This window comes from Argopecten irradians, chromosome 12 (genome assembly GCF_041381155.1).
Source record: "Argopecten irradians isolate NY chromosome 12, Ai_NY, whole genome shotgun sequence".
NCBI classification, from domain to species: domain Eukaryota; kingdom Metazoa; phylum Mollusca; class Bivalvia; order Pectinida; family Pectinidae; genus Argopecten; species Argopecten irradians.
Window position 1 is genome coordinate 3,023,750 of NC_091145.1, and position 12,835 is coordinate 3,036,584.

The following is a 12,835-nucleotide window of genomic DNA, read 5'->3' on the forward strand; positions in this document are numbered from 1 at the left end:
ATATCATAGTGAAAACAATTAAGGCTTTCTTGCACGAGACAGGGCTAAGATAATTGTTGCTTTTAATTGATAACTGACTTACCTCGGATCAACTGCAATTTTGGACAGTATTCAGGAATGTCCGCTGATTAATGTCTAAGTCGGTCAGAATTATGTTGTAATACACAACATCATCGTCAAGAACAGCAACAAGAACAGGACCTAGAATTAAAACAATGAACAATGATGTGTTTTATATTTACGTTTAAAAATACATGAGTAATATGAAATACCCAAATTACATATTAGCCGAGGTGACGAAGAAAAGGACGACGACGATTACGATATCATTTGTTTTTCTTTTCTTTGGCGATGATATACGGATGACTAATATGAAAACATGATATATATGGGTGTTTGGATGGTGAAAAGGATATTATGTAAAGCATTGCAGTTCTAACTACATGCATTTGGAGCATTATTATTTTGATACCTTTTAGCATTAACCTGACTTGAACGTTATCTACAGTTCAATAGTAAGTGATTGTGAATGACGCTTTATCTGTTGGGACACTTGGATCAATCATCTTCATTTTCTGGACTGTCTGTACAAGTTCTTTATATTGTTCATTTGTACAGATAATTTTCATTTCAGTTTGTTATGTTACCATTGCTGTTATTTTTATTATCATCATATAGGTATGGTTAGGCGGAGGTACATTCGTCAAAATATCTGTATTCATGTTGTGCGATTTGTTAATTGATATAGTAGCGGTATATCTGTGATGATGTCATTGTCATGGCAAGATGTGTGTTTTGTGTTTTTTTTTTTTTTTTTTTTTTTTGTTATTCATTTACTTTTTGTGAAATGTATATTAATAACTTTTGAGATATTTTAATAACGCTCTATCGTTGTGTTGTTAACACATTGTCTACCTGAATTAACACGTTTCCGTTCTTATTAACACAGGCCAAGTCATGAGGCGGTGGGTATGGACAGGGACGATTCTTCTTCTTCTGGCCAATGTCGTGACGTCACAAATAGGTAAGATTTTGGTGTTTCCTCTGTTCTTGTATGGGGTCATATATTGATATAACTTAAACCACAGGCGATTGGCTGTAGTTTGGGAAATCGACTGAATTTGACGATGTTTTTCGGATCACTCCGTGAGGATGAAAGTGTTAGTAATTAGTGATACCGGGGGTGACAGATAAAGAATTCCTGAATACAGTCGTGTATAGTTTGTAAGATGTAAATTAGAATAAATGTGATTTTAAGGTGATTGAAGTTGGATGGATGTGTATTTGTACGTGGTGGAGTTCCTAGCCTTGTCATATAGAGTTACAATGTACAAGTACTCTTACTCCGTTATACAGCAGGTTAAATATAGATCAGGTGGACGGAGAAGTATGCGAGAGTTCCTTCCCTTCTAGCGGAGTATTACATTAAACTATGGTATATATTCTGTAACATGGTACTTGTTAAATGTATATATTATAAGAATGTTACATGTAGGTATATATTATAAGACTCTTTCATATGTGGATATGAAGGATAGGGATATTCTACCCGAGGGTCACAAAATGTAGTAAAACCCGAGGCTTGCCGAGGGTTTTGCAACATTTTGTGATCCCGAGGGTAGAATATCCCTATCCTTCATATCCACTTATGAAAGAGTATTTTTCTTTCATACCTCAACGCATTATTGAAATTTCAAAACTGTAATATCCCGCCATTTTGAAAAAAAAACTCGAAGAAATCCACGGCTGAAAGTCAATTTTTTGAAAAATTACGAGATATTTTCAACAAAAATTCCGTTGTTTGCATCTTTTATAGTAAAACCAGTCAAGTTTGTGAAAAAAATATTAAAATTATACCGAGGAAATAGAGTTTTTGTTAACGCCGTGACGTCACGAGGCTTTATTGCATCGGTAGCCAGGCAATACAGCCTCAGGCGGCATGAGTGTATTGCCCTAGATCAGCCAGTATTACACCCGTAGGTATGAAAGAAATATATATATAGCTTTTCGCTGTAAAGATATATACAGTAGACCTTACGATTTCTTTTTTTATAAACTGGTTATACAGATGTCTTCCATTTCTGCAACCAGGAAAAGTTGTAACTATATACGCATCTAGGATAAGACAACACTGTTTTGTCAAAGGTGTACTTTTGTGAAAAGTACTGAAGGAGCGTTGTCATTTTGCAGACAATATATTGTTACAGTTAGTAAATGCAAAGTCATGTCTTTGGGGTGTTATACCCATTTCGGGACAGACGTGTATGCATTTTATTACGTAATGCATGCCTCAAAAGTGGTGTATCATAAGAGGTATTACACGTAATCTTAACGACATCCTAGAAACCAAAATATACGGGAAGAGGATTGACTTAAGATGGGTTAGCATTACGTAACAATTATCGTCTTATGTTTGGTCATCAAAATGTGCATTTCATCAAAGATTGATATAGTATATCAGTTTTTATCAGTATCATCTTTATAAAAAAAAATTTGAAAGTGTTTGATAATTTAAATTGAAGATTAATTTAGAATATTTATACTTTGAAGTTTAATATCATATGCATTTGATCACATGTGGTGCTATTTAGAATCCTTTTATGACCCCTAGTGTCACCTCGGTCTATATTTCTGTTGAGCCAGAAGTATGTGTAGGTCTCTCTATTAATGTAGAACAATAGAACACAGATGAGCCATCCACCTTTGGGTTCCGATTTCGAATCCCATGTGAGTCAGTTGCCAGGTACTGAATGCTGTCGGTGGTTTTTCTCCGGGTACTCTGGCTTTACTCCACCAAAAACCTTACGTGTCCCTAGCTGCTAATATGACGTTACAATAGTAAAGCTCAAACCATCAACACTAAAGACTACAGCCTGAAATGTAAAAATCAATATGTCATGTTGACGTCACACCTTCAGGGTAAGATTGTAGCACTAGAGTACAACAGTTAGTATCATAAGTAGATGTCCTCATGTGAACTGTGAACATCGCTTACAGACTAATTAATGTCTGTAGAGATCAAAGGAAAGCGACAGTCGTACAGGTGTGAATACTAAATAACAGCGCACCTATCAAGGTGACATAGAGACCAACATGCATATGGACATGGAAAGTACACAGTGACGATGCAGGTTTCATTACCCAGACACATTTATATAACACAAAACCATCCCAAAATCACGAAGGGCTAACACAACATATGATTTGTTTAAGATGTTTCCGTTAAGTACTTTACAAAAAATATATCATGCTTTAAATAGTCTTGAATCATAAAGCGTATTGGAACATTAATATGCATAACAACAGCACTCATTTCTGTATCATGCATTTCACTTAAATATTTTGTCGAACAGAGATAAACGAGATAGGTAAATGTATGCCTGATTCGATTGTAACTTTTGTATCAATCCCATGAGCGTATTCATTATAAAACTCAAGTCATACATGTATATAGAGTCTAACAACCGATGCACAAACATGTAGGTTGGAATTAGATTAAAATAGAAATGAATTAATATTCTTTGGATACATGTAAAACAGAATTGATATTGTAATATAGCATTTCTAAACTCGGCACATGGCTTCATTATGGATCATTCTTTATGAAATAATCCCTTCGTCACAAAAACAAATGCAATATCTGTTCACTAAATTGTATGTTAAAATGACTCTGTTACAAAAGGAGGATTGAAGAGTATATCAGCATGTCTGCTTCAAGTCAATAAGCAAGTTTTAAAAGAATAGTTAGTTGTTCTAGTCCACAAAAGAATAGAATCGATACTCCCTGGTCTCATCGTCTGATGCCTTTGTAACGATGAGGTTGTAATGTGTTTAAATGTTAAATTTCTCTTCATATAAAGTACCATGATAGGATTAGCTTTAATTAAATTTGCCATGAACGATAACAACGTCCTATAGTTAGTTATAAGTTGATATGAGTAGTAATATGTGACATGAATCGATCTGATATCTTTCTTCAGAATTTTTAAACCTACAAATTGTAATGCAACAAGTGGTAATATGTATTAAAAGTTAAACACGCATTATCCTTATAAATATTAGTTACGTAATTTAAACCAGCCAGCGTCTGATATTCTATGTATGTTTAGGTGGAAGCATCAATTAATAATAAGTGATGAAGTGATGATACTAGGAAAATGTGAAACGATATCATTTGTTTGTGTCCTGCACAATACACAAAAATATCAAGAATTTTGGCAATACTATCGTTACAATTCTATCCTCTTTAGAATATAAACCTATGCATTTTAAGAACTGTAACATTTTAATTCAAAGTTACATTCTAGGTTGGTCAGTATGCAAATTATGACACGTATAGCATAAAACAAAAATAATTTCTTTCAGCTTAATTTGTCCAAAAAAAATAATGTCATGCTAATGTCAAACTGTCTAGTGATCAGGTACTGTATATAATTTATTTATCGATTTTTATTTACCTGGGCAATGGTGTTTTAAAATAAGTGTACTCCCATCCTTAGTAAAACTGCATTACCGTCAATATAAATCTGAAAGTCCAAAGCGATGTAACCTATATTGTTATATTATATTTATGTTCAGTTGTCTTTCACAAAGTTTATACAAATAAAACGCGTTTTAAATTTTTAGATGTGCCCGGCTTCACTCGATGATCCTAGAGAGTAAATACAGAGATACAAATCGTATTAATTATTTTCGTAAAAATGAAAAACTATAAGAACAAATGTTAAAAGTGGACGCAATGACTGTCATATATGGGTAAACACCATCGGGTTTGATATATGTAAAGACGGTCCCCCGAAGTTATAGATAAAGAAAAAAGTTTTTCTCATCTGTTGATATGTCGTTGACGGTTGCATAATGCTAAACTCCTCAAGTGTTTCTGCATGTGGGAACTTTCCATCAAAACATACTACAGAATTTATCCTGACAGAGGTGAGACCTAACTTGTGTGGATTATTAATGGTGACCACAGAGTCTGAAAAAAGTTAATAAAACATATCTGGATATTGTTGCAACCCATTTTAATAGCAACATATGTAGGATTTCTAGTTAGATAATGCTATGAATACCAGGGGGTCGTGCAATGTGGATTTTCCGCGTAGTTTGACTGACATATATAGGGTATACATCGGACACAGAGACACCTTTCCTTTGATAAACATGCAGTGATATCTACATACAAGATTGACACCTGTAAGACAGGTCAGAGTAGTAAGAGTGAAAGTCTGAACCACATGTATCATGATGTATTGATCTTATGTGATTGGACCTGGGTATAGGTGTTATGCACGAGTGTAGAGTCAATAATACTTCTTGTGAGACATTTCTTTATCCGTACATACATGTATTTCATCCAGACGTATATATCCCATGTCGCTGATGAATAGAGATGAGACATGTGCATATGGTTGATATATTTATTTGTTATGTGAAACGACTCTTATGTATTATTCATAGATTCTGCAGTTTATCGTAGAAACCTGGAAAGTTTATTAACATCGCTGTCGATATCAGACTCCTATTTTTGTTCACCTGGCAAGCTAAGATTTTAACATGTGTTTTTGATGTACGGTTAAGCGGTACATCTTTACATAGAGCCTTGTATATAGCCTGCATTAGAGATATTTCATAGATAATCACACTATATTCCGTAATGGTATTCAGCTTATAATTTTTACTCTAAACTAAACGACAATTTATGGACGTATGAAGCTCGTTTATTATCAGTAGGACGGGCCTTCACTATTATCTTCTTTAATTTCTCTCCCATTTGTGTAGTGTCTTCATCATCTGAGCAAGCCCACGTTTAATTATGAGTTAGTATCATGAGTATCAAATAGAGACATCAAACCGTTGTAAATTCTCCATGCGGTGTTACTGATACGACGATTGTGCTTTTCTTTATAACTATATCAAAATCCCCTGGTATATCATGTTCCTCTGTGGTGTCCAACGTCAACTTCAGACATTAAATAAGTGATAAATCATAAGTATTTACTTCAATAGCAAGTGACTGTATTTAGTTTTTAAATTCCTCCATTGCCTTTTCGAGGAACTACTAGTTTGAAACAACTGCATATATTATTGGAATATACAAATAAAGGCGTATATCAATATATATTTTAATTAGACCACAATGCATCTGTTGAACATATCTCTATTTGTCTGAGGAGTATATGTAGCTAGTCGGATCCCGTTTGAATACACTTGGTAAACAACTACCAAATCTGTCAGTCACTGAAACATATCTGTGTGATCAGAAAACAGCTTTCTGTACAATTCATAGTACGATGATTAATCTTCTTCACCCACAGTGACGGCGATGACATGTAGGTGAGATAGATTTCTCTCAAAAGTACACCCATCCGTCATTCCAAAATGGTATTTATCCAGAAACCGCTTTCCGAAATTTCCATTTTGGTTAGAATAACCTTTGTTGTATTAACAAGTTGAGTATGATATGACGTAAAAAAGGTTGTGTTTGTACCATGTCAGTGTTGTATCAGAGTCTTTGACGATCCCGGATCCATGTCTTACTGCCGCGAGCACATGATGTGCACTAGAGGTCGTCCAGTTCGGCTGTGTGATTATAATGGTGTGTGATGGTTGCGGAGTTGGGGTTACAAAGGTTCCGTAATCAGGCGTTATTTTGATGGCTCTTTTCTGTTGCTTTGACGTTTTGTTTGCAATAGTTTACTCTCTGTCTATCCAAGCCTGTGAGAGTGTTGTGGGTAGTAGCCATTCACAGTACGTTTTAAACCAAACATTTCCCTCAGGTGATTCCCCAATGATAGCGGAAACCTGTGATCATTATTAGTTTACTGTGTAAAGCACTTTCTGATCCTCTTTCTGATCCTCCCCTTGCGCCTGACGCTTCCTATACAGTGGTGCCCTCTTGTATGGAATCTGTTAGTCCCACATCACAATATACATATATACTGCAATGATGTATATTTGTAAGGCCGTATATTGACTGAACTGTTATTGAACTCTCAGATAGTCACGGATGAGGAGGAGATCGTTATAAATGTCCACCCCTGTCTACTACCTCCATTTTATTCAACGTTATTGGCGAGATATTGGATAAATACACTTCATCACATGTACAGGGCCGCCAACAGTTGCTTGGCTGTTTCTTGAGGATCAAACTTAAGTTTGCAGTCTTCATCAAAGAGTTCTTAAGTAGTTTCACGTCACGTGTTCTAATGTTATTTCGTGCAGTATTTGCCTGATTTATTGGAATCCAGCAGAACATCAGTATAGATAATACTGTAATTCGCCATATTAATATCAAGGAGGAACACACAGACTCTCAAATATGCCATAAATATTCCATTATTATTAACGAAATGCTCTTCAAATTAATTCCATATTGACAAAGTTGAAACCACATGACTACCTTGATGTTGCTTGAGACTGTAGATAATTTGTTATCTTACACCGTACATGCTCAATTTACACAGTAAGGATGTAAACCGTTAGGGTGAGAACTAAAATTGTTCTGTGGATATTTTTACTTGATTTGAAAGAATTTCAGCTATGTCACATATTGTCCATTATCTATATAATGTTGCTGGTGATACCCGAGCTTGTGACCTAATAATGTCACATATTGTGTCTTTATCATGGTATGGTATAACCCCAACCTTACCGTGGTCCACTGGGTGTGTCCCCCCAAGTAAACACGGATCGGTGAGCAAGGACACTAATTAGCGGAGTCTGTGTGTCAAGTGATGGAGACAGCTAATGGATATGGAATGTCAAAATGGCCGGTTGACAATAAAATAACAGGTGCTTTCTTATATCTTACACCATGTTATAAATAGCATCAAGGGTTTCATTCATTGTATGTGTGGGATGCGTCACGCCATATTAATTCTCGAACTGCCTACCTGGATACAGTGCACTCTAACATTGGATATATCATTTGTGTCCTCTTGTGTTTAACTATGTGGATAGTTTAAACGACGGATCTTAAAGAAGACAATTCATTTGGAAATTTAACCCACTATAGAGGATGATATGATAAAACAAATCATGTTTACTGGATACAAAGGAAGAAGTCGAGGATATGGTCGAAACAAAACGGATTTTACCCGCCAATTGCTTTGGGAGGGACTACAGACGTTGGATGTTGTGGTATATAACAATGACAGCATTCGATAAAGGAGCAGTATGTACGGTGTATGTGTCGAGGTGTTAACCTGTGTAGTATGGACAGTGTTACTAGTACAGGTGAATATAGGGGTAGCTTTACATAGGTCATATTCCCAAGGAAGAGGGACACACTCCGCTCAAGCGAAGGGCACATCGTCAATCAGGAAATATTGGCCAATGGGTCACCAACGTTCCATTACGGAAAACAGTATACGGGGTGTTAGGAATATCCCCGGACCCCCGACTAAACCGCGCCTGTTTGAGATCAGGGTAAAGGTATCGTCTGGTAAGTCACCAAGTCATTGAGAACAGTGTAATATTTTAGTACGAATATTTGGTGTCGCGAAATTCAATAACTGTATCACATGCTAGAAATGTATTGTGTCGCCAAGAGAAAACCCTAAGACTTGCAAATACGCAGAACTGTCACATAATTAAGATACAGAAATAATAATGAGATTAAAAAAATGATTTTTACTCTGAGGATAGAAAGGATCTACCAATGGATGTCTCTTGTGCATGTTAGTTATTATAGTACTTATTTCTATCTCTAAGAAAGCCGCTCTTTCAAAAATCTCAACTATTAATTCTGTATCAAAATGTGTGTTGATACGGAATCTTACATACCTGAAAATGTTTACCTAAGGTTTTACAGAAAATATCGCTTCCCATAGATTCAATCAAAATTAAACTATTTGGCTGGCTATATAACAATGTCAGTCATGTACAAGCCTAGATATAGGTTTAGTACTTCATGTATATCTGAAAATATATGTCTAAGAAAGCGAAGACGCAATTTTCATTTTTTACTATTTCTCTTGGATTGTGAAGAAGGGATAGTTAGTTTTATTAGCTGATTCTTTCCCTCTTTTCAATAAGAGTACTTTAAACGTTATTTTTCTTTGTTCAATTATGGTCTTTTTTATTCTTAAAGTCTTTATCCTAATTCTATAATTATGATACCAAAAGAACCAACACATTTTGTAGTAAAAGCATGGGATTGCGGATGTGTGCAAAATTGTTTATATAAAAGAAAGCTATAATGTTATTGTATGTATACCTATGAAAGAAAGCCTATTTAACCGAGATCGTTTGATGTTGGTTTATGAGATATTTCTCACGGAATTCAGCCTCAGGAAAAGCTAGAAACGTTTACACTTCGCTACATCCTCATATAAACACAGCTAAAGCAACACAAACATAAGACCAAAAACTATCACATATATAATCACATCCTCTTATCAGTAGATATGGGCTTTTTAACATCGCTGTCAAATCTGTCGTAATAGATACAACCCGTTCAAGTCTAAATCAGGTGTTAAACTGGAATGGAAAGCAGAATATTTTAAAAGATTTGAATGTCAAACCGTTTTCAGTTGAAACATTAGTTGTATGAGTGCAGGTAGTACTTCGATAAATATAAATTGTTTTGGACCAGAACGGACAACAACAAAATGTATGAGACCAAACGGACATAACATTACAAAATGTTATCACGCCTTGAAACTGTTTTGCGGCGTAGTTTATTTACCATTAAAGGATTAATTATAATATTATTATGAATTGTGTGCAGTTTGTTGTATCGCTATCTATCAAAAGTTAGAGTTATGTCCGTAAAAGACATATTTAAGTGCAAAGTCCAATACGGCTTTCAGTCGTTGTGAACCTCTTACAGGGTTAACGCTGAACCTGTTTCTAAATGTGTAAAATATAGAAGCATTTTATAACTGTAGAGTGAAATGAGATTGTAATTTATTCAAGGGAAGAAGTGAGGAGTCCTAAAAAAGTTACAAAAATCAGGAAATACTCGGAAAATGAATGGAATGGAGAACAAATTATACCTACATATTGAATTAATTTATCTTCCACTAGATTTTTATCTTGCTGGCTAGTTTGTGCATACTGTTACAGATGTAATTTATATTCCTGCTTAAACCTGAAGATATCATCTCGTGAATGTTAATTCTTTTAGATTTGTGATAGCAGTTGGGGTAGGGAAAGTTGGAGGTTTGCCAACACTTGATTTGATTTGTTATTAAAGTTAATTATCATTTGATTTAATCAGATTATTATTACAGAATATAAAAATTATTATGTATTAAATACATGATATATTTGTCACACCATTAGTTGCTGTAATATATGCGTCGCCATGGGCGTATCCAGATAGTCATTAACTGTCAAATATTGGTTCCGGATTAATCTAATAATCACAGAAAAAGAAGCCAGTATACTAGACATTTTAGGTAGAAGCACTCACAAAATCATCTATACAAACATCTTCCTTCACAAGAAGATAATGAAATAGAATTTAACAATCTATTAATCTTAATTATAGAAAGAAAATAAAGTGACTAATTCTTAGTTCTGGGGAAAGGATAATTAAGTTAAATGAATGGTAGTGATAGTTTTACTTCCATGTAACATCCAATGTACTTTTCTTACCATCCTATGGAACATAGAGGTAGAAATCAGGAAAATATACAATCATGTATCCGGATGTAATTATCCAATTACCCCTTCATCTCTGTTTATTGGTCTTCCGTGGTGATTTAGTCACATTGAAATAAAATTGGTAGGCTACAATGACTAACCATAACATTGATTGTATATAGTAAATCACACGTTGGTCACATCCATCTGTAATGCGTTAAGATTAATATAATCTTACATGGGTCTGTAAAGTGGACAGGGATATCTCAACCCGTGTGAAAGATTTTGGCCAGTCAACCCGGGCTTTGCCGAGATTGATGGTCAAAATCTTTCAAGAGGGTTAAAATATCCATGTCCACCTGACTCGCGCATGTAAGATTCTTTTTCTTCCATACCTTAACGAGAAATGGTGAAAATTCTGTTGACATAGGAAACGTCGCTGCACGTAAAGATGGTCGCCACATGTATTGATGACGTCACTGTCTAGCGCATATGAGCTGTCTTTACCCTACCCCGGTTAAAGACAGAGTCATCGTTTCCTTAGCAACCGCGGGATAACCTTGACATGTATGGGAGAAAAAGAACATCACAGCACAGACTTACTGTCGTTACAAACAATATTTCAGAAGAAACAGTTCGATCTAACCGTTATGTTACATTAAGAGCATAGACGTTAATTTTTTACATAAAGTGTGACTCCTTATTCATTAATGTGGACATTGATGAACATATTTGTATGGTGTTGATGAGTAACATCCTTTAACAACTGAACGCCTCTTACACAACGTTTTGGGTGGTTCTAGGTGAACATTGATGAACGTTAGGCTATACACGTAATTTTCTGCAACTGATTACTTTGCAACTCACTATTTATTGGAATATCTTGTCGTGTGTCCTTGGAACATTTCACTGTTCTTTGTGTAAATGATGCATATCGATGTCATATAAACCTCCTAATGGAAAGCCTGGTTGATAACATTACAATCTCTGTCTTTTACAACATAGACCGTCGGTTTGATACGTGTATGGTTACATGGATGTAGGGGATAGAGATAGAGTATAACTGTGTCATACTTTGAAATCTTTCATAATAATCATACACTATGATTTCTAACGTTAATTCATCACAGTATTGGATCTTTTTATTGATTTGTATCTTATATAATATCTATAGCTAGCTACCTTCTACCACTTACCCATTTTTATTCGTTTAACTTACATTTGATTAACGAATGATATACATCTTACATAAACCGATTTCAAATGTAAATTAAACCTTTATATCATTTCAGGTGGCCCGACCCCCGTTCTGGTACTAGAGGTGATGCCCTACCCTGCACGAATCTACCAAAATGCACCCCCAAACACACCGGTACTCACGGTCAAAGGGTATGATAATGGTACCGGCGGTCCCTTAGACGAGTTGGCGCTTACACAGCCCGAGGAATCCTCATACTTTAAGCTCCATCGGTCCACGCCCCTGAGCTGGGTACTGGTCACACGACGATATATAGACCAACCACTCAACCATACATTCCATTTCCGGGTCTACGGGACGGTCGAAGGCGTAATAAGGGACACAGATGTCATCATTGACGTTGTGGAAGAAAACATGTTCGCGCCGACGTTCCAAGAGCCTCAGTATGACTTTCTGGCTTACCGGAAGTCTTTTGAGAAGGGGATAGATATGCTTGGGACAGTGCATGCCGTGGATAATGACACACAGACCTACAATTCTTATTTCCAGTACCGTATCTTGGACAGAGATGTCCGTCCGTACTTTAACATTACTCCAAACACGGGACAGATAATGATAGTTGGACCCTTCCCAAGTAGCATCAGTCAGTACACCTTCACTGTGACGGCTATCGACTCCGGCTCACCACAAAAACAAAGCTCCACCCGGGTCCGTGTCAACATGACCGACGTACCCCGTAAGTATAATTACGTATATAATTACACAATTAGTTTTCAAATAATACATAGTATTTTTTCATTAAGTTACAACTTCTAAGATTTCGAGACCGCAGCTATACTACTTTACTTTAGCTTAGCAAGATGAAATTATATTAATTGTGTGATATTGTTCATTTGTTTCATATGGTCGAAATACCTCTTTTTTGTAATTTCGCAATTACTGCTGTATGTTTATTTCTATCTTCTGTTTTATTTACGAAATTAATTGGGGATATTGATATAATAAAACACAGATGTTTCAAGTAGACAATCTATTTATAGACCTAGA

The 12,835-nt window shown here is 35.5% G+C and overlaps 1 protein-coding gene across 1 annotated transcript in view; it reads left to right on the forward strand.

Annotated features, from left to right (window-relative positions):
* Positions 1-7,419: 7,419 nt before the first annotated feature.
* LOC138336549 (uncharacterized) overlaps positions 7,420-12,835 on the forward strand; it is a 30,047-nt gene continuing 24,631 nt past the window's right edge. The window contains exons 1-2 of the mRNA XM_069286063.1: positions 7,420-8,443; positions 11,883-12,524. Coding sequence (XP_069142164.1) covers positions 8,176-8,443; positions 11,883-12,524 — 910 coding nt within the window. The 5' untranslated portion in view covers positions 7,420-8,175. The remainder of the gene's footprint in view (positions 8,444-11,882; positions 12,525-12,835) is intronic.